This window comes from Bubalus bubalis, chromosome 24 (assembly GCF_019923935.1).
Source record: "Bubalus bubalis isolate 160015118507 breed Murrah chromosome 24, NDDB_SH_1, whole genome shotgun sequence".
In the NCBI taxonomy this organism is placed as follows: Eukaryota; Metazoa; Chordata; class Mammalia; order Artiodactyla; family Bovidae; genus Bubalus; species Bubalus bubalis.
This window is the reverse complement of record NC_059180.1, coordinates 34,669,352-34,691,772: the sequence shown is the minus strand read 5'-3', so window position 1 is coordinate 34,691,772 and position 22,421 is coordinate 34,669,352. Positions and strand designations below refer to the sequence as shown.

The 22,421-nt window shown below is 53.9% G+C and overlaps 2 protein-coding genes across 3 annotated transcripts in view; one reads left to right on the top strand and one right to left on the bottom strand.

Moving 5' to 3' along the window:
• The window catches only part of TMEM114 (transmembrane protein 114), a 49,457-nt gene extending 49,375 nt beyond the window's left edge, over window positions 1–82 (bottom strand). The window contains exon 1 of the mRNA XM_045164304.1: window positions 6–82. The gene's annotated coding sequence lies outside the window, so the exon portion shown is untranslated. The remainder of the gene's footprint in view (window positions 1–5) is intronic.
• METTL22 (methyltransferase 22, Kin17 lysine) lies at window positions 79–18,909 on the top strand. Of its 2 annotated transcripts, none has more exons than XM_006063379.4 (11): window positions 79–221; window positions 4,241–4,406; window positions 5,950–6,294; window positions 9,572–9,612; window positions 9,702–9,846; window positions 13,821–13,892; window positions 15,298–15,351; window positions 16,231–16,311; window positions 16,501–16,603; window positions 17,456–17,624; window positions 18,799–18,909. In XM_006063379.4, exons 2-11 carry the CDS (start codon window positions 4,253–4,255, stop codon window positions 18,874–18,876), a joined length of 1,242 nt encoding a protein of 413 aa, XP_006063441.3. In that variant the 5' UTR covers window positions 79–221; window positions 4,241–4,252; the 3' UTR covers window positions 18,877–18,909. The 2 variants fall into 2 exon arrangements, with proteins under 2 accessions (XP_006063441.3, XP_006063442.3); XM_006063380.4 differs by lacking the exon at window positions 79–221 and adding an exon at window positions 1,210–1,257.
• Window positions 18,910–22,421: the final 3,512 nt, after the last annotated feature.

The window sequence follows — 22,421 nt, the reverse complement described above, 5'->3', positions numbered from 1 at the left end:
CAAACCTGCGCAGGTGAAAAACGAGCTTCTTCCGGGCTGCCGCTGACAGCAACGCTGGCGCGCACGCGCGATTCGGCAGGTGGGCGTGGCCACGAAGCGACGCAAGGAAGACGGGTCGCGGGGCGGTGGGGCCGCGCCTGCGCAGGCCGCCCCGCTATGGCGGCCGCCTGAGCGCCGTGGTGAGAGGCTTGGGTGTGACTTCGGGCTGCGGCCGGCGGCGGGTAAGCCCTTTGGAGGAGCGGCGGCACGGGGAAGGATGCATGGGACCTCTCGGCACCGAACCTGGCCTTGAAGCGCGGGCTCCCCCAAGGACTTGAAGCCTGGGTCCCCAATCAGCCTCAGTTTCCCTAAGCGAGGATGTAGGGGATAGGAGTCCAAGCCTGCCTGTGGGTTTCCGTTTGGGGTCCAGGCAGCCCCCTGGGTTTCGGATTAGGAAGGGACGACGATGCTGGAGCTGTGACTCCTGATTGAGAGGGCATGCGTAGCCCGCCGGCTGGAGTCTTCGGAGGCGGCATGGCAGAGGGAACGAAGAGCCCCAAGGACCGAGGACCCTGGAGCCCCCGACTCTGACCCGCGCCGTGGCTGGGTCAAGTCTCAGGCCCCCAGCCCTGGGCCTCGGCTGCAGAATCGCGCCCAGCTCCCGGTCATTGATGACCCTGTGACACCTGGCAGAGAGAGCCTGGGAGGGAGGCAGGTGGTTCAACCCCCAGATCCCGGCAAACTGCTTTTAGCGGGCAGCCCTGGCAGGGTTAGGATGACAGCGTCGGCGTCTGGCCCCATAGCCTAGCAGAACCAACGACACGTGTCAGCAACTCCTGTGAGATGAATGTACAGCACGAAGGAGGGGGCGGAGGGCCCATCTGCATTTGGGTGTCCTTTCCCTCCTCCCCAGTCAGGAGAGGGGACTGAAGCCCATCCAGCCTCAGAATTCCCAGACCGACCATGAGTCAGCTGTTCCTCAGTAGAGAAACTGATTATTGCCTTTTCCCATCTTCCAGCACATCCTTTAGTTATTACTCTTATAAATGCTATAATGATGAAAGTGAAAGTGTGAGTCACTCAGTCCTATCTGACTCTTTGCAACCCCATGGACCATAGACCCTTCCAGGTTCCTCTGTCCATAGATTTCTCCAGGCAAGAATACTGGAGCACGTAGCCATTCCCTTCTCCAGGGGACCTTCCCGACCCAGGGACCAAACCCGCGTCTCTTCTCTCTCCTGCACTGGCAGGCAGGTTCTTTACCAGCTGAGGCACAGGGTAAGTTGAGCACTTACTATGTATTGAACCCTGAAAGTGATCGTTGTCTTATTTAATGCTCACGTAGACCCTGAGACGGGTCCAAGGTGCCCCTGTAATTCCCAGAGATCTGGTTCTAGGAAAACCCCCTTAAAGGGAATCCCCTTTACCTAGTACTCCATTGTAGAGTGTTTCCTGGAAGGCCGGGGCAGGTTGGATTTCAAAATAGAAATGTCAAGAAGTCTAGATCATACCACCTGAACGTGCCCGATCTCATCTGATCTCAGAAGCTAAGCAGGGTCGGGCCTGGTTAGTACTTGGACAGGAGAAATTTCAACTGCAGGTTAAGAATACAAGCTTATTTTTTTTGTCTATATTTACAAGTATTGGTGTATAACTGCAGTGTTAAATCTTTCAGTCCTCAGGGAGCCAAATCTGCCTTTAAAACGATTGATCATGGTTGATCTACACTGTGTTTAGACTGGATATTCTTCGTGGATCCATCCTAATTTTTCCAGTCCTCATTGTTTGAGGGCTTTTGCCTGTGAGGCAACAACCCTCCCCACCCACCCACCCCTAGCATTTCTCCTCCATCACTTTCATTGACACCGTGAAATCTTGCATCCATTTATCAGATTCACAGCTTCACCTCACAACCCACTTACTTTGTGCTGGCTTGTCGCATCAGATAGAAAAGCCAGCGTGGAGTGACTCTTTTATAGAAAACGTTTGTGTTGATACTCTTGCTTCCCCCTGGCAAGTGCATAAATGTAGGAACTCCGGTTATGTGGACTCAGTTTGTAGACTGTGGCTTATGACGATCCCATTTTCCAATTGAAGGAATGGAGGCTCAAGAGGTTTCATGACATTCATGGGGCACACTGCTAGTGCACACATCTACCCAGATGGGAGGGTCAGGGATTGTGGCAGGTTTGTGTCAAACACCTGAAACCAACCCCATGACAAGAAAATTGTGGGGTTTATTAACAATTGCTGTGCACCAAGGACTCTGCTCAGTGCTTGACACACAGCCTCCACATCCTGCTGCCCCCCAGCCCTGCGAGCTGAGACTAGCTGAAGAAACTGGTCCAGAGAGGTGAAGTAATTTTCTCAGGGTCAGTGAGGAGGTTGGAGACCAGATTTAGCACCCGCTCCGCCCAGCATCACAGCCCTAGGCTCTGTCTACATGCTGGTGCTGTTTGATGCTTTTTGATGAGGTGGAACATTTGAATGGAGGAAGAGCCTTCCTGTTTTTGTTTCTTTTCTTTTTTTGGCCATGCCTAATGGCATGTGGGATCTTAGTTCCCTGACCAGGGATCAAACTCACCCCCTGCATTAGAAGTGCAGAGTCTTAACCTCTGGACTGCCAGGGAAGTCCCAAGCCTTCCTGTTTTGTTTTGTTTTTCCCACATTTTAGAAAAGTTTATTTTTGTGTGTGTATGTTGGTTTCTGCCAAACATCAGCATGAATAAGCCACAGGTATACTTATGTCCCCTCCCTCTTGACGCTCCGTCCACCTCCCTCCCCATCCCTCTAGGTTGTTACAGAGCCCCAGTTTGAGCTCCCTGAGTCATACAGCAAATTCCCATCAGCTCTCTGTTTTACATATGATGATGTCACCCTTTCCTTCCTCCCCTACACGCCCCCCTCCACCATGTCCAGAAGTCTGTTCTCTATGTCTGTGTCTCCATTGCTTCCCTGCAAATAATTTCATCAGTACCATCTTTCTAGGTTCCATATATATGTGTTAGTATATAATATTTTTTTCCTGACTTAACTTCACTCTGTATAATAGGCTCTAGGTTCATCCACCTCATTAGAACTGACTCAAATGTGTTTATTTTTATGGCTGAGTAGTATTCCATTGGCTATATGTACCATAGCTTCTTTATCCATTCATCTGTCACTGGCCATCTAGGTTGCTTCCCTGTCCTGGCTACTGTAAATACTGCTGCAGTGAGCATTGGGGTACATGTGTCTTTTTCAGTTTTGGTTTCCTCAGTGTGTATGCCTAGGGGTGGGATTGCTGGGACATGTGGTGGTTTTATTTCTAGTTTTTTAAGGAATCTCCAAACTGTCTTCCATAGTCCAAGCCTTCCTGTTTTTAAACCATTTTGCCTCCAGCATGAGTTTCCAAATTTTAGTTACTTTAGTTATATTAGTTATTCATAATGTTTCAAAACCTATATATCACCTGTACAATGATTCCTTTAGTTGATTTTGCTTTAAATCCACTAACTTTTTTAAAGTTTAAAAAGACGATTTTAAAACAAATGATATGTGGGCAGCTGGAGTCAATTTCTAGGAAGAAAAAAGATTATAGGGAAAAAAACTACTAAATGTGATGTGTAAATTGTGATTAAATACTGCTTTAGGAAAAACTAGCTGCCAGAGACAATTGTCTAATGGAGAAAACGGACTGTGAACTGGGTTTTAAATGATATAAAGGAATCCTTAGTTATCTTAGGTCTGCTAATGGTCTTTAGGTTATGTAGGAGCATGTTCTTACAAGACAGAGATGCTGAAGAATTATTTAGAGTTAAAATGTTACGGTGTCTGGAAGGTGCTCAGTTCAGGGGAGAAAAAAAAACCTAGATTGATTGATCACATATGACAATGTGAATGATCATTGAATCTAAGCAGTGGGTATATGGCTGTTTATTACACTGTGCCCTCACCTTGCTAGTATTTGAAATTCTTCATAACGAAAAGATTGGAAAAAATAAAAAGGGTAGGAAAACTGTTTTCAGTATAAATGGAAATTTGGATCCCTTGCCATAAATAAAAGGTTACTATGAAAGTCAACACAGTGCAAGACAGAGTAACAGTTCTGTTTATTATCTTGCCAGGGCTGAGACTTTGACCTGCAGGATTATGAGAGGACTAAAAAGAGAAGCCTTTCTTCCAGGGTGACCGGGAGCGCTCTGCCCCCTGGGTGGGTCGTTCACCCCGCTTCCCCTGCCCCCCGGGAGCTGCTGTCTGAGGACTTGCTCTCGCCCCTCAGGTGCTGCCGTCCATGGTCACTGTGGAGCCCGGGCCATGGTCACTGGCTCCCGCACCGGCCATGGACGAGATCACCTTCAGAAGCGACACCGTGCTGTCAGACGTCCACCTGTACACCCCGAACCAGAGGCGCCTCATGGTGCGGCTGAACGGCATGGGGCAGCCGGGTAAGGAGCCCGCTGTGTTTTCTGCGTCCTCACAGAAAGGACGGGGAGGACTGGCTTGTCTGACTTGCCCTCGCACCACTTCTTCAGAGCCCCTGTCTCACGGAGCAAGCCCCTCAGCTTTCCTGAGCACCTGCTTTGTGGCAGGCCTGATGCGATGCTGGGAAAGTAGAAGGAATGGGCTGAACTCTGCCCTCGGGAGCCCACGGACCAGTCGGGGAGAGGTGGCCCTCTACCAGGCTGGCTCCACCTACCAGGGCTCCCTGGTTTTCTTCCCACACCCTCCCCCACTCCTCTAGCCCAAGGGATCTTTTCTTTCTTTCTTTTTAATATTTACTTTTATTTAATTATTTGGCTGCGCCAGGTCTAAGTTGCAGCACACAGGTTCTTTGCTCTTCTTTGCCATATGCGGGATCTAGTTCCCTGACCAGGGATCGAACCGGGACCCTCTGCACTCAGAGTGCAGAATCCTAGCCTCTGGATCACCGAGGAAGTGCCCCAGGGGATCTTTTGAAAAATGCAGATCACACCACCACCCAGATTCAGACCCTCCGGTGGCTTCCCGTGCTCTCAGAATGAAACCAGAGTCCTCACCTTGGCCTTTGAGGCCCGGCCCGACCCCTGCTCGAGTGCCCACACCTCCCTCTCCCGCCATCAGTACCCAGCAGCCACTTCCAGGTCCTTTCTGTCCCTCACACCAGGCACACACCTTCCTCTCTGAGCACCTTTGTGCCTGCTCTTCACTCTACCCAGAACGTGCTCCCCTCCCGGGACCTCCCTGGCCACCGTCCCCAGCTCCTGTCTCCCTGTGTTTGCTTATTGCTCTGTCACAAATAGTCACTCTCCCTTTCCCTCGTGTCCCCGTTTGGATTCCAGGATTCAGGAGACTGGCTCAGGACAGATGAGCTACTTGCCCCGGGGGTCAGACAGCAGGGGCGGGGAGGACTCTGGCCCAGGACTGCCCACTGAAGTCCTGGGACCCCCTCCCTCCAGCCTGGCACCGTACTCTTACCGAAACCTGTCCCGGTGACTCTCTGGGCCCCAGGTGGTAAGGGCCCCGGCATCCATGTCCCAGCCTGCAGACCTCAAGGCAGGACGGTACGGCAAGGAGGGCAGTGGCCCAGGGGTCGGGGAGACTGGATTTGGATCCTGCCTCAGCCATACCCACAGCTGTGTGACCTTGGTCAGCTCACGTAACCTCTGAGCCTCAGTTTCCACGTCTGTAAAACGGAGCGCCACTGTTGTGTTCACGGCTGCTGTGAGGAGTCAGTGAGAGCACGTGAGCTGAGTGCCTGCAGCGCAGGTCAGAACGCGGCTGCTCTCAGGGCCACAGCTTCACAGCCAAGGCACACGGGCCTTTTCTGCTGCCGTCACAATGTCTCCACCTGGTGTGAACATAGTTCCCTCTGCTGTGCAATAGGACCTTATTTGTCTCCTCCCCTCTCCCCCCACCCAGCCTTTAAAACTCTTTCCAGGTGGAAATTGAGGAAAAGAAATACAAAAGGAGACAGTGTAGAAATACTCTACTTGTGTGTTTCGCTTTCAGTCTTCCTGTCCCAGTTCAAGCTTCTATGGGACCGAGACTCTCAGACTGACTCGGGGGCCGAGGGTGGCGACCACACAGAGGGGACCCCTCCCGCCGGCGCCATCTGCAGCCGCATGGGGGCCTCCCTCCAGGCGGGGGCCAGCACCACCAGCCCAGAAGGGTTGGCGGCTCAGCTGGATGAGGATGGGGACTTGGACGTCGTGAGAAGACCCCGGGCTGCCTCCGCCTCCGAGCCACCGGGGCCTCCGAGAGACAAGGTACATCCCACCATTCTAACGCAGGAGGAAGACGACGTCCTGGGAGACGAAGCCCCAGAGAGCAGCCCCTACAATGTCATCAAAATAGGTAAATAAAGGGCCACTCACCTGCCGCCAGGGCAGCGCCACAGTGGGTCAGGGCACACGGCCCCCTGAGTGTGGGCCGGGTCAGTGGGACCCGCGCGTGGACACTGGAGCCCGCTGGGGAGCGTGCCAAAACGTGGTCTGATCCTCCTCCTACTCCAGGCTCCTCGGTAGCTCCCATTGCCCTCAGGACACAGTCCGTGTGCTCAGCTTAGCTCTGCCCACCTCCCCAGCCTCAGTTCCCACCACCACCCACTCTCTCACCTTCCCTGCGCTTCCTCACCTGCGTGCCTCTGCTCAAGCAAACCGCCATCCTGGAGGGCCTGCCCCTCCCCTGCTTCCCTGGCTGACACGTTCCAGTTGTCGTAGTCCGAGTCCCAGCTTGGCAGTCAGTTGTTATAGAAGCCTGCTGCCGCCGCTGCCACCTACATGACTGCCCGGCTGTGGGTTGGGGTTGTCGGTGGACCACTGGGCCAGCGGGGGCAGGCAGCAGGGAGCCCTGGCAGATTGCAGAGCCGATCGGGGCAGAGGAAGATGAAGAGGGAAGTAGGTCCATAGTTAACCTGGAGGAGCAGGTGGGCCGATCAGATGGCCCCGGGGGTGGGAGCTAGAAGCTGGGGGGGTGGTGTAGACACAGCGGCAGGAGAGGCGGGGCGGAAGGGGGTCTCAGCAGGCCCTCAGGCAGGGCCCAGAGCGTCCACACCTGCCCGGGGTTGGGTCAGAGGGCGTTGGCGGAGCAGGGATTTTGATTTCTGGAAATGCCAGGAGTGGAAAGCGGCCAGGACAGGAAGTAAGCCAGTAATATGAGGCACCTGTTGTGTCTTGATGTCCACCTTCATCACCTCTCGTGGGCTTCACAGCCTCTCCAGGGCGTGGTTCAGATGAGGAAGTGACAGGCTTGAGGCCGTGCCGTATGGGGCCAGTAAGGGAGGTTCTGAACCCATGTGGACCATCTCCACAGGCAGGGCTCCAGCCACCCCAGCCCTCTTCCTCTGTGGGGAGGAGCTCTGATTTGAATCTGTTCATTGAGATCCAGAGTCCAGGTGGTGCCTGAGGTCCCAGGTAAAGGCCTCCCTCGATACTGGCCCAGGTGGGGCCTGGGGTCCACTGGACTCGCTCAAAAACCCTAATAGAACAGCCACTCTGATTGATGGCAGCCTGGTCAGCAGCCCAGCAGACAGTGAGCGAGTTCCTGCAGGTCCCTGGCCGGCTGGGTCTGGATCCCCCGGTGGGGACCCTTCTCTGTCTTCTGTGGAGTATCTCTAGTCCCTGTGGCCTTCCCAGGGATGAGTATTCCCATTTCACACAGGAGGGAACTGAGGCTCAGAGAGGTTGAGGTACTTGCCCAGGTCACACAGCTAGTCAGTGGCAGAGCCTTGACTCACACCGGGTGTGTCCGACACCACCGCCCATGTTCCCTACCCACATCATGTGATCAGAACATTGGAAAGTTCTGTTGTCAAAAATCTAACATTACTCGTGGACCAGCTAGGAATTCACAGACACAAGGTTCCAAGTAAATTATGAGCATTTCCCCCATTTTATAGATAAAGAACTGGAACCCAAAGAGAATGCAGAAGAGGCAGGGCTGGAACTTGGGCTGTCGGATCTCGAGTCACTTGCCTTTTCCATTGTCCTATGACTCAGGCAAGTACTTTAACCTCAGAGCTCAGTTTCCTTTTCTGTGAAATGGGTATAATCTCCCCGGTTGTAAGGAACAGAGGGAGCTGGCCCACATTGAGCTCTTAGCACAGTGCCTGGCACATAGTAGGTGCTCAGTAAACATGAGCTGCTGTCAGCTTTCATTCCTGGGGACCAATCTGAGTGCGGAGGAGGGAGGCTGAGGAGGAGAGTCTGGGTTCCCACAAGTCTGGAGACTGTCCTGCCAGCCGGGAACCCCTCAGACACTGAGACTATTTGCCTCACCCCCTTTGCTAGCCCTGGGGTTTCTCATGGGGCTTCCTGGGTGGCTCAGTGGAAAGAATCTGCCTGCCAATGCAGGAGACTCGAGTTTGATCCCTGGCTCAGGAAGATCCCCTGGAGGAGGAAATGGCAACCTATTTCAGTATTCTTGCCTGGAAAATCCCATGGACAGAGGAACCTGGCAGGCAACAGTCCATGGGGTCACAAAGATTTGGACACAACTGAGGGACTGAGCACGCATGAAAGTTCCTCGGGCTGGGCTTTTATGCTCTTATGAGGCCACTGGCATTGTTTAAGTATAAACTGGCTTTCCCGTGAAGCAGGAGCTCCCCACCCTTGACCCTGGTTAGGGAGGCCTTTGAGCCCACAAATGAGGTGATGTTATTTCTGCATCTTGTGAAGGAGCAAACCATGGCTCTGGTGCTGAGGTAGTTGGTGACTCATGCCACCAGCCAGATCCGTGACCGAGCCTGGGTCACCCTCGGGTCTGTGAGCTCAGTCCACGTTCTCTCTCAAGGGAAGCCAAGCACCCCTTAAATGCAGCCGGAGGCAAAACTTAAGTCCACGGGACCTCTGGGAGAAAAGACCAGGCTCAGACTATTGAGATCCCCATGGGAGGGTGCCCCTGGCTTGGCCAGGCAGACTGGAAGGAGGCAAAGAAAGATGGGATGAGGCCTCTCTGTGGGGGGACCCGAGTCACGGCAGGGACAGTGGGCCAGGGACTGTGCAGGGGCCACAGAGACTGGGGAGGAGGTGGGGTGGGGTCTTTGGACTGAAGGTCCAAGGCAGCTGGAGAAGAGAGCCCCCTGGGGAAGGCCCCTTCTCACACACACACCCCTTCAGCCTCGCTGTTTCTTCTCCCACCCTTGCTTCCTGCTCCTGGTTTGATGTGAGTCAAGCTGCCCTGCTGTGCATGTGTCCTGGTATTTGATTTGCTGGCCGTCACCATCTCGCTTCAAGATGCAAGAGCCGGTTCTCCTCTAACAGGAAAAATGTTAGCCGTCACTCTTCTTGATCTCATAGTTCTGTGCCCCATCTCGACCCTGGTAACCGGCACTAGATTGTGTTCTGCGTTTGAGAGTACTTCAATGGAGGGTGGGGTATGTGTTTGTGGTTAAGTTGGGCCGAGTCCTCTTGTGACTGGTGTGTGCAGGCTTCAGTAATCTGAAGGAGAGGAATGCTCATCCCGCCCTGTAGGCTAGCGGATGGCCACGTGGCCTGTATTTCTGCTGCTGTTTAGAATGCCCGCCTCCAGCCCCCGTCCCACCATGTCGGCCACCTCCCCCATACCCCATCTGTGTTCTGTCCATCCCTGTTTTCACGGTGGCCCTTTCTCTCTTGGTTTCCACCCCCTCCAGAGCACACCATGGCCACCCCCCTGGAGGATGTTGGCAAGCAGGTGGGTAGGTCCCGTCCACTCCCCGCGGCCCTGCAGGGTCTCTTGATTGCCTCCAGTCACCCACTGTTTCTGCCCCCTCTCCCATCCAGGTGTGGCGGGGTGCCCTGCTCCTGGCAGACTACATCCTGTTCCAGCAAGACCTCTTCCAGGGTCGCACAGTGCTGGAGCTCGGGGCGGGCACTGGGCTGGCCAGCATCATCGCAGCCACTGTGGCGCAGACCGTGTATTGTACAGGTAATGCCCCGCCATCCCAGGCTGGGGAGCGCTCTCCCCCCAAGGGTGTGCTGACTGGGTACAAAAGGGAGGGAGGGAGACTGGGAATCTGACCTTGGCAGCTCTTGATTCTGCCCTCCTCCTGGGCTGGTTTTCTCCACCCTCCGCTGTTTTCCCAGCAATCCCAGGGTGCAGGACCAGCAGCTTGGCTGGTACCTGTGCTCACACCCCCTCAAGAGAGTAAACACCTCAGGAAATCAGGAAGAATGTGCCTCTAATAAGGCTTAAAGATGGGCTTCCCAGATGGCACTAGTGGTAAAGAACCCGCCTGCCAACACAGGACACATAAGAGACACAGGTTCAGTCCCTGGGTCGGGAAGAGCCCCTGGAGGGAGAGACCGGCAACCCACTCCAGTATTCTTTCCTAGAGAATCCCCACGGACAGAGGAGCCTGGTGGGCTACAGTTGCAGAGTTGGACATGACTGAAGTGACTTAGTATAAGGCTTCAATTCAGTTCAGTTCAGTCGCTCAGTCGTGTCCGACTCTTTGCGACCCCATGAACCGCAGCGCGCCAGGCCTCCCTGTCCATCACCAACTCCCAGAGCTTACCCAAACTCATGTCCATTGAGTCAGTGATACATCCATCTCATCCTCTGTTGTCCCCTTCTCCTGCCCTCAATCTTTCCCAGCATCAGGGTTTTTTCAAATTAGTCAGCTCTTCACGTCAGGTGGCCAAAGTATTGGAGTTTCAGCTTCAACATCAGTCCTTCCAATGAACACTCAGAACTGATCTCCTTCAGGATGGACTGGTTGGATCTCCTTGCAGTCCAAGGGACTCTCAAGAGTCTTCCTGCAACACCACATGCTTAAAGACAGTTTAGTATTTTTTTCCTGATTATGGAAGTCTTGCCTACTCTCTATGGAAAATTTGTAGAATAACAAATAAATTTCCTCATAATTTCACAATCCCCAGATAGTGTCAACAGTGTGCAGGTCACTGCACACCAGACATGGGAAACCTGGGGGGAATGAAGCAGATCAAGTCACTGTACAAGGGAAGCTTTGGAGTCTATTTTTTAACTGTGTCAGTTATTTTTTACAGTCTTTTCCTTTGTGTGTACGTACATGTTCCCATATAACTTAGATCAAACTATATATATTCAGTGCTTTATCCTGTCAAAAATGTCAGAAAATAGAAAGCACGTTTTCCATTGTCATTAAAGGGAAAAAGGGAAAGTGAAATCGCTCAGTCGTGTCCGACTCTTTGCGACCCCATGGACTGTAGCCTACAGGGTTCCTCCGTCCATGGGATTTTCCGGGCAAAGGTACTGGAGTGGGGTGCCATTTCCTTCTCTAGAGATCTTCCTGACCTAGGGATTGAACCCAAGTCTACCTGCATTGCAGGCAGACGTTTTACCCTCTGAGCCACTAGGGAAGCTCCTGAGTTACTTATAAATAACTTTTAATGACTGATTCATGTCAGTGTATGGCCAAAACCACTACAATATTGTAAAGAAATTAGCCTCCAATTTAAATAAATAAATTAATTTTTAAAAATTAACTTTTAATGATCAAACAGTATTTCATTTCTTTTCTCTTTTTTTTTTTAAACCACTCTCCTATTGCTAGATGTTTGGCTGTTTTCATTTGGTATGGTGTTTTTTGGGGTTTTTTTGGTTTTTTTTTGCTTTTCTTTTGCACTGCAACCAATACCTTTTTGCATCTTCGGTTGATAATCCTTAAACCAGATTCTTAGAAGTGAGTGGGACCTTTCTTAAGCTTTTGATGTAAGTGTGTTAGTCACTCAGTCGTGTCTGACTCTGCCACCCCGTGGACTATAGCCTACCAGGCTTCTCTGTCCATGGGATTCTCCAGACAAGAATATTGGAGTGGGTTGCCGTGCCCTCTTCCAGGGGATCTTCCCAACCTAGGGATCAAACCTGGGTCTCCTGCATTGCAAGCAGATTCTTTACCATCTGAGCCACCAGGGAAGCCTGTACTTACTGTACTTAATGATTGCTTTTTTAAAGTTCTATTTTGAAATAATACTAGATTCATACAAAAGTTGCTAGAACAGGACAGAAAGTGCCAGGCATCCTCCGCCCAGCTCCCACCATGATAACATCAGGGATCACACCCACAAACTGACCCAGGGCAGTACTACCAGCTACGCTCCATACTTGGCCAGCATGCTTTCTCAGGGACAGTCTACCAGTTTATAAGAAAGTAGGATCTCAGCAGGCGATTATTATTAATGTTATTATTTTTTAACTCTTTAATAGCCGCTAGGCAGAAAGTGGTGTCTGCTGACACGCTTTGTGTTTCATCAGATTCTTAGTTTATGTTCCTGTGGCGTCCGTCTTTTGCGTCTGAGCTGAGGAAGGGGAAGCCTGGGAGGCAGTTGTCCTGCTCAGATACCCTGCATCAGCCACTGGTCAGGAGTCTGCAGCGAGGCCACTCTGTGACTCCTTGACAATTGGGTGTAAATGGCCAGTGAACTTCAGAGTCAAGCCACCAAGCAGTGCCCGAGGGCTGTACTCACGCTTGGAGCCTGACACCAGCATCTCATCTCTTAGTAGTTATCTTCCCCTTGAGAGGGTGTGCATGCAGGCAGCATTTTGCAGTTAGTAAGGCCTTTTCTTGAGCACCGGCACCTGCAAGCTCACCGCGACACCAGGCAGCCTGTCACCATCCCCTCTTTCCAAACGGGAGGGGCTGAGGTCAGGTGGCTGGCCCACGGTCACCCAGGGAGCCGCCTTGGGGCCAACTGAGGGGTGGAGGGCAGAGGCAGCCCCAGGGCTCTGGGTCTCCCTCCCCCACTCAGCCAGCACTGCCCCTCTCGAATCTGCTTGGCATGTTAGAATCCCACAGCAGATGTTCTGACAAAAGTGCCATAAAGGCTTAAAAACTGCTGACCCAGTCCTGTGCTGCCAGGCACATGCCTCAGTGTTCTCTGCTCCCAGAGCCCCAGGAGCAGGGACAGGGCGTCCTGTGACCCCACCCCCACCACCCCGGGGCTCTGCATGGTCCCTGGGTTGAGACAGTGGTCCAGGCCCAGGCAGGTCTGGGGCGGGGACAGCGGGGGGTGCTCTGTGGTTGCAGGAAGCCCAGGAAAAAGAGTCACAAGGCTTCCGGTGCCCTCCACATGCTCACTCTCCTGATTGAAAGTTAATTTTGGCAAAGCACTGCCCTGGCCCCCATCCAGGGCTCACTGAGCTACAACTCAGTTTTGCTCATGTGGCGGGAAGCCTTGCCTGGTCAGAGCAGCAGGCAGTGGGGAGACGCGATGGTGGCAACAGTGAGTTGGGCCCCGCGGTGTGGCCGTCAGCCCGCTGACTCTGCTGTGTCCCCGCCAGTCACATCCAGACGCCCTCCTGGCTCATCCGTCTTCTGGGGCATCAAAGAGCAAGCCTCGATTTGGAGTCAGAGACGCTTGGGTTCAGACTTTCCTGATGGTCTAAGGATCCACTAAGGATCCTGCCAGTGCAGGGGACACGGGTTCGATCCCTGGTCCGGGAAGATCCCACGTGCCGCAGAGCAGCTAAGCCCCAGGCACCACAGCTACTGAGCCTGTGCTCTAGAGATACTTGGGTTCAACTCCCAGGTCTGGTTCCACCCAACCACATGACTCTGCCCCGGCCACTTTGTCTGTGACGGGACTGTGACGCCAGCTCAGAGTCGTTAGAAAGGTCAAGGGTGGACTCAAGAAGGGTATGCGTGTTTCATGAGCTCTGAAGATGCTGGGAGCTCTCATTCCTCCTTTCTGGAATGCAGAGTCTGCCCCACAAGGACAGTCTTCTCTAAGGAAGACATCATGAGAAGGAGCCTTAAAGTGAACATACTTCATTTTGGCATAAAACACATGGGAGGAACGTTGGTTTTCATTTTGCATGTCTCTGCCCCCGGGCCGTGGACAGGAGCTCTCTGCAGGCCAGAGCACGGAGGTGAAGGGCCGTCGCGGCCGGCGCTTCATGGCTGCCCTCTGTCTCCCCAGATGTCGGTGCAGACCTTTTGGCCATGTGCCAGCGAAACATCACCCTCAACAGCCACCTGCTCGCCTCTGGAGGTGAGGCCTGGTGGGTCCCCGCCCGGGAGAGGGGCTCCCCTGTCTGGCAGGTGGGACAGACACCCAGAACCGGGGCACTGGGAGGCGGGGTTCTGCCCGCACCCATGGACGCCCCAGACAGTGGAGGGAGCAGACGTCCTGGCCTCGTGTCCCTGCAGGTGTGCGATGGCTCTGTCCTTCCTCCTCTCTGCCCACGCCTCCGCTGCGGCCCACCACCGCCCTCTCTTCCCCGCAGGCCACAGGGCCCCCGCCAGGTCTCCCCAGCTCCTTGTCTGACCACTTCCCTCCCCACTGAGCATCTTCCAGGGGCAAAGTCTGAGCTCCTCCTCTGGCTCCAGACCCCCTGCTCTGGCCCAACCAGCTCCTGCCCACTGTCCTGACAGCCGCACCGTCCAGCCCCGCGCCCAGTGAGCCACAGACTCACCTCGCATGCCTTACCTTCTGCCCTGGTGGCCCCCAGCCCCATCGGGCTGACCACCCAAAAGAGGAAGCTGCTGATGAGGCACACCCCTCCCTCACACAGCCGGGGGGATTTACCAGACTCAGGCAGGGTCAGCCAGTCCCACAGGCTTCAGACCCTTCAGAGATTGCCCATTGCTCTTGGAGCAAAGACCCAGCTCCTTTGCTCTTCTGGATCCTGTGGGGTCTGGTTGCTGCCCATTGGCAGTCCCTACCCTACCTTCACTCCAGACATCCTGGCCTGGCTGGAGACTTGGTGCCCTCGGGGCCTTTGTTTGGCTCTTTCCTCCTGTCTGTGTCCCTTCCCTCTGCCTCCTGTCAGTTCCTAATCGGGCTCAGGCCTCCAGCAAGGTCACAGACACCCCTTTCACCCTGAGCCATTGTGTTTGGACATCTGTCCGTGTGACTAGTTGATAGGCATCTGCCATCGCATTACAGCTCCCACCCCTGAGGGCAGGGCCCCATCTGTGGTGGACCCTCTGTGTCATGTTTGCTGAGCGCCCAGGACAGAGCAGGCCTGGAAGGGAGGAGCATGCATAAAACACCTCCTTCTGGAAGCCCTCCCTGACGCCCCGTCCACACGAGAGCCCCTCTCCTCCCTTGCACCTGGCACGTCCTTTTCATATCAGCGTCTGCTGCCTGCCGGTCTCCTGGGACAGGGACGTGCCTCGTGAGACTGCTCCCTGGGCCAGCACCAGGCCTGACACTTAACGTGAAAAGCGCGGGATGGGGGACTTCCCTGATGGTCCAGTGGTTACTGCTCCACGCTTCTGCTGCTGGGGCCCCAAGTTCAGTCCTCAGTCAGGAAACCAAAATCCCACAAGCCACACAGCATGACCAAAAAAAAAAAAATAGTGGGACGGGTGGATCGTGAGGTGAAGTGTGAGGTTCATCTTCCCTAACTGTGCTCAGAGTTTGGGGGATTCCGCTTACATTTGTCTTGCAGGCGGTGTGGTTAAGGTCAAGGAACTGGACTGGCTGAGAGACGACCTCTGCACGGGTGCGTGGCCTCCTCACTCGGGCCCCCGTTCGTTCGTGGCTCCTCGCGCCACATTGAGGCTATCCGCCCTGTGGCCTTGACTGGCCAGCAGGGTTCTTTGTCCACTGGCTGATGAGCGACAGCTGCCCGCCTGGCTGCCACGTGCCAGGCGCCCCACACTCGTTCTGTCGTTCGGACTCACAGCATCACCGTCCCGTCTGTCCTGTAGTCTCCGGGTAACGGGGAAAGACGGGTGCTCAGAGAGGTGCGGTGCCTGCCCAGGGTCACAGGCACCGGCCGGGCAGGGTGGAAACCCAGGTCTGTGGGGCTCCAGGGTTGAGACCGTTTGCCTGCAGGAGTTGGCCCATGGGGGTTCAGGGTCCGCTGGGCGGGGGAGATTGCTAAATTTTGCTTTTTAAGTTTCTTATACAGACTAATTCACACTCACACCCTTGCTCTTTTTCTTTGTACAAGAACTTTTCCTGCCAGATGCGGGGTGAGGAAAACCATTGTTGTTGAGTGCTGCCAGCGCACTTAAGGCCCCTCAGTCTCCCTGACAGTCCTTGTCAGGCCCGTCCTAGCATGAACACCACAGCCCAGAGAGGTGAAGCGCTTTTCTCGGGGTCACACAGCAAGTCCGCGGGGCCAGGAATGCCATGGACGGAGGGGCAGCCCCTGTTCTGTTCAGGCTGCCGGCCGAGGCAGCAGGTCAGGCCCCTCGTGGCTGAGGCAGGCCCAGCAGAACCTCCTGATGGGATTCAGGGCTGCCCGGCAGTGCCCACTGCACCCAGCCTCACCCACCCCGGTTTCTTCTCCTAAAGCTTACTACAGTCCATCTCGGTGAGAACTGGTGGCCCACAGAGCAAGGGCTGAGCCCACGGTATCCTTCCGCTTTCACAGACCCCGAGGTCCCCTTCAGCTGGTCCGAGGAGGACATCTCCCACCTGTACGGCCACACCACCATCCTGCTGGCGGCCGAAGGTGAGGGCGCCTCTGCCTTACCGCATGTGGTCCTCAGGGGGTGGGCCTCAGGGGTGGCCTCCCACCACAGCTCCTGCCGCTTCCCTTCTGAGCTGTGACTGTTCACGTCCATACAGATTCTATCCCAGGGTCCTTGGGATCCGCTAAGGGATCCTTCTCCCTGACGTTTGCCTGTTTTCTTCCCCTCAGTGTTTTATGATGACGACCTAACTGATGCTGTGTTTAAAACCCTCTCCCGACTGGCCCACAAGCTCAAGAATGCCTGCACCGCCATCCTCTCGGTGGAGAAGAGGTGAGCTCCGCGCGGGCCAGGCCACCCTCACCTCCCAGATGAATCCATCCATGTCATCCTCGTCCCTTCCTCATCCACCGCCTGCTGTCCTTGACACACAGCCTCGTGTGACCCCCACTCACCAGCGTGTGTGCCGGCGCCGCCGCCCCCGCCGCACAGCCACAGGGAGGAAGCTGAGACCTCAGGGCTGGAGCTCTGGGGACCCGTCCAGGCCCCGCCGGGCAGTGGGCATCCCAGAGCCTGGATGCGTGGCCGCTGTGCTGGCCGAGACACTGCCCGTCTGTGCCCCGGGCCCCCGTCCGTGCTGGCTGCACTCTCAGCCCCTCCAGGGCATTTCCGCCGGGACGTCCTGACATGCTAGGGCTCCCGTTGCGGGAGTGACCCTCATGGTGGATGCAGCGCGGGGCCCGCTACACACATTTCCCTCTAATGCATAAGCTAGCCCACAGCTCTCCTGAAGGCGGTTTAGAATCAATAGCAAAAGTCAAAACCGAGCAGACCGACTGACCCAGCAGTTCAGCTCCTAGAACTGGCCCTGTGTCGGTGGTCGCGGCCGGTGCAGAGGCGTCCAGCCGGGCATGGCTGCTCCAGCAGCTCTTACCCCATGAGGCCCGGGGCGCCCGCCTGCTTGGTCCCCGTGACCTGTGGCACCTCGTGGACCTGATCACTTGGTTTGAACCTGGACACCTGCCCCTCCCCTCTGAGCCCCGTCCCGCGGGGGTAAGTGGAGGTGGTCACTGAGCCTCCTCCCCGGCTTCCTGCTCAGCACGCGGAGGCGCTCGCTTAAAATCCGGCGAGACAGAAGGGGCCGAAAGCTCCGGGGGTGACGGCGCACTCTCCGGTTGTGCACAGGCTGAACTTCACGCTGAGGCACCTGGACGTCACGTGCGAGGCCTACGACCACTTCCGCGGGTGGCTGCGGCGGCTGGAGGGGCTGGCGGGCGGGCGCCTGCGCTTCGCGGTGGAGCCGGTGGACGCCTCATTCCCGCAGCTCCTGGTGTACGAGCGCATCCAGCAGCTGGTAGGTGTGCACGCCGGCGCCGGGTCTGGGCGAGGCCGCGGGCCACGGGCGCAGGAGGCGATGAGCTAGCTTTCCGGGTCGGGCCCGGCCCGAGCTCTCCCAGTTGATCGCTGCACTGGGCCCTCCGGGTCTGGCGAGGGCCCGCTGGGTGAATGGTCACCCGGCTTTAGGGCACGTCCTTTCCCCGCAGGCCCTGCGGACTCCAGGGGAAGCTGGCAGGCGGGGCAGGGGGCGCTTGGTTGGGCTGAAGACCAGAGCTGACGGCCACGTCTTCACTGTGAAAGTGTGTGGCCTCGCGGGCTAGGGGGGCGGGTCTGATGGCCCAGGGCCCTTCTAACTGTGGCAGGCGGGGTCCTCACGTGGGCCTTTGAGCGGTCACCCTGATGACAGGCGCCAGGTGCTGTCTGGCTCCCGGCCCAGGCAAGGTGAGTTCCCGCGGGAAATGGCCTCTGTGTGTGCTCCATCCCTCAGTCATGTCTGACTCTGTGTGACCCCAAGGACTGTAACCCACCAGGCTCCTCTGTCCTTGGGATTCTCCAGGCGAGAATACTGGAGTGGGTAGCCTTTCCCTTCTCCAGCAGATATTCCTGACCCAGCGATCAAACCCAGGTCTCCCACATCGCAGGCAGATTCTTTACCAGGGAAGCCAGGGTTAACCCTATAGACATGTTGCTTCCTATGATGGTTTTAAAACAAGCACTGGGGGGAAGTTTGAAAAGTTTAAAATCCCCTTAAAAATCCCTTAAAATGCCCAGGAGCTGAATTCATAGAAGTCCCAAGGGCTTTCGTTCCCTTGGCCCCTTGTCTGCAGCCACTCTTTCTCTGGGCCTGTGAAGACCAGGCCTGGCTCCAGGAGGAGGGATCCTGCCCCCTCCGTCTGTCCCGCCAGCAACCACAGCGTTGGGCGCACTGCTCCCAGAAGCAGGAGCTGTGTGACCTGCTGCCATCCTGGCCCCGTAGACCATGGGCAGCCTCAGCTTCTCCGATCCGGGACTCAGCATGTAGCTCCTCCACGGAAGAGCCCAGAGCCATCCGAGGGGGCACCTGCTCCAATAGCTTCCATGCTGCCCAGTGTTCACGTCTTGTTGGGGCTTCTCTTTTGCCAATTTATACCCCTTTGTGAAACTAAAGTCTCGTTTGCTTACCTGGGAATCCGTCCCTCCGTTTGCTGCAGGAACTCTGGAAGATCTTTGTGGAACCAGTAACGGACCCCATCATGTCTGTAGACACAGCTTCTCAACCATTCTCGTGACATTTCTAATAAAATTGAAAGCTCACAAAGTCATGTGCTTGAGAATTTTATCATTGATTTTTTATCATTTAAAAAATATGGTAAATGGATCTTCTATGACCCAATACAGTTTTAACTCTTCATAACCAAAATCAGGGGTGTTTGGAGCAGACGTAAAAGCCACCGCCTGGCTGCCCAGGGTCCGGGCCCCCACAGCCATCTGCCTCGTGGGCGTCTCCCTTTCTCAGCCTGGGCTGGTCCCCCCTCCCCTCTTCTCTCTGCGTCACCTGCGTGGGTGTCTGTCTGTGTGGTCTTTAACCCACTTCCCTGGGCCTCTGCTGCATCTCGCCCCCTCACCTTGTCATCCCCGCTCCTCCCACCCCCTCTCTCCCTCCTTCACTCTCCTGCTTTCCAGTTTGAGTCCCATCTTCCCTCCCCGCGGTCCTCTCCCCCCACCCCGTCGATGTTCCTGCACACTGTCCACCCCCCCGCCTCGGGTGAGCACGGCCCCGCCCCAATGCCCCTCCAGCTCCAGCCCAGCCACCCCTGCCCATGTCACTGCCCCCCAAGCACAGGTCACATTTCTGTCCTGACACGGTGGTCCAGGCTTCTCAGGTCTCGATTTTCCCAACCACTCTAGTTAGTCAGCAGCCTGGTTAGACCAACCCATTTAATGGTTAAGAAGACTAAGGCTGTTGAAAGGGAAAAGTCTCCATGAAGTCAGAAACCTGTTTGTCTTACACACCAATACATTCCTGCCGTCTGACCCTGGCCCAAAGCAGGGGCTCAGTACGTTTTATGGAATTAATTGTTTAGAGGAATTGTTGCTTAGGATGGTGTTTTTCAGTTGTGGGTGCTCTTGCTTCCAGGGGCATTTGGCTAAGTTTGGAAACATTTTGGGTTGTCACACCTCGGGGAGATGGGTGCCCCCGGCCAAGGAGGCTGCTAAACATCCCATACCACAGGACAGCCGCCACAGCAAAGAACAGTCTAGCCCAAAAAATGGTAGTGGTGCCGAGGCGGAGAAACTGTGACCTGGAAGAAGAGGATCAGCTACTTGAGGAAAGAAAAATGGGCCTCGGTTGAACCTGCCATGAAGGCGACGCAGAAGAATGAGTCTCAGCCCTCCCCATGGGGAGTGGAAGGAGATGTACATGTACCATCTTTAAGTCTTACCAAGACCTTGAGAGACAGAAGGATCCCTATTTTAAATGTGAGAAATCTGAAGTTCACAGAGGTTAAGCAACTTGCCCACCACCACACAGCTACCATGTGGCAGAGTCAGGCTCCCAGCCCAGGCCTGAGCTCGCCCCTCATCCCCAGTGTGGTTCCCAGACCAGCAGCCCTGGCAGTGCCATCTCCTGGGAGCCTGTTAGACATGTAGCAGCAAGCCCAGCCCAGACCCGAGTCAGACGTGCATTGACAAGACCCCGGGCGATTTGTGAACACAGAGGTTTGAGAAGCCTTGCCTTTGAGATTTTCCCCTTTTTCAAGGATCCTATACACATAAAAAAAACTTCCCTGATTGTTAATCGGCTATACCCCGATACAAAATGTTTTGAATATTAAAAAAATTAAATTTTAAAAAATAAATTTAAAATTGTAAAAAAAATAAAACTTCCCTGATTGACTTGCCATAATCAAGCAGAGTAGCGGATCAAGACAGGATTCATTTATATTTTGATATGGATTTCTGATATAATTCCACAGTGGTAAGAGAACAGACTCTGTATAATTTCAATACCTTTAGACCAAGAAGTTTTTGCACCTTGTTTTATGTCCCTGAATATGTTCCAGTGTCTCCTGGTGTATAGTCTATGGGAACTTGAATTTGTATCTTACTGTTGTGTGAAAATTGTATAAATCTTAATTATGTTGAATTAGCTCATGGTGCTTTTCAGGTCTACTATATCCTTCTACTTTTCTGTCTATTCTAATAGTTTTTGAGAGTTTGATATTGAAACTCCAAGTAAAAGTCTTAATTTATCTATTTAAATAATTGTAATATATAGTGGAACTATATGTACCTTGAAGAGGAAATAACCTCTTGATGAAAGTGAAAGAGGAGAGTGAAAAGGCCAGCTTAAAACTCAGTCTTTAAAAAACTAAGATGATGGCATCCAGTCCCATCAACTCATGGTGACTAGAAGGGGAAAAGGTGGAAGCAGTGACAGATTATCTCTTCTTAGACTCTAAAATCACTGCAGATGGTGACTGCAGCCATGAAATCAGAAGACAGTTGCTTCTTGAAAGCTATGGCAAACCTAAAAAGCAAAGACATCACTTTGCTGACAAAGGTCCATGTAGTCAAAACTACGGTCTTTCCAGTTAGTCATGTATGGATGTGAGAGGTGGACCACAAAGAAGGCAGAGCATTGAAGAATTGATGCTTTGAAATTGTGGTGCTGGAGAAGACTCTTGAGAGTCCCTAGGACTGCAAGGAGATCCAACCAGTCCATCCTAAAGGAAATCAACAATGACTGTTCATTGGAAGGACTGATGCTGAAGCTGAAACTCCAATCTGTTGGCCACCTGATACAAAGAACTGACTCATTGGAAAAGACTTTGATGCTGGGAAAGATTGAGGGCAGAAGAGAATGACAGAGGATGAGATGGTTGGATGGCATCACCAATTCAATGGACATAAACTTGGGCAAACTCCAGGAGATGGTGAGGGATAGGGATGCCTGACATGCTGCCGTCCATGGGGTCGCAAAGAGTCGGACACAAATTGGTGATGGAACAATGACTTTCATCTTTTAAAAAAGGGAAAAGGGGGAAAAAAAGACAGGATTTATTAATAATAAGTGTTCAAAACAGAGCACCACCAGTGACTTTTCCAGCACTCCTGGGGACAAGCCTATCAAGGTAATTGACACCAAGTGATAGCGTTGTCATGCCTCTCACCTGGTGCATCAGGGGACATGCTTTTATGTGCAAACCACTCGGCCTGAAAGCTTCCTCTAAGTGGAGCCTGGAATTAATCTTGATTCACTATAATTCAAAGCATCATCAGATTATCATTCCTCAGAGTCAAAATGCACACATATCACCATGTTTTACAGCTTTGCTTGAACTTCTGGAAGTGCCTGTTTGGCAGTGATAGTTCAGAATCATCAGACCATCGAGATGTTGTACTAGGGTAGGGAATTCATCCAGGCCATTGGACTCAATTTTTTTTTTTGGACATATTCTAACATTTTCAGAAGATATACAGCCCAGGGAGGGGACTTGATGGTTCAGGCCTGCCTGGGAAATATTTGGTAAAACCAACAAACAGGAATTATATGGGCCCAGCACTTCTCAAATTCTATGCATGCGAATCACCCAGGGTTTTGACAGACACAGCTTCTCAGTCCCTAACAGGCTCCTAACAGGCTCCCAGGTGATGCTGGTGCTTCTGGTCAAGGGACCACAGGTCATCCCTTCTTGAGAGCACAGACTCTGGGGTCGGGCAGAACTGGGATCAGTCCTAGCTCTGCCATGGACCAGCCAGGTGACCTTGGACAAACGACCTAGTCTCTCTGAGCCTCAGCTTCCTCATCTGTAAAATGGTAAGACCCCCA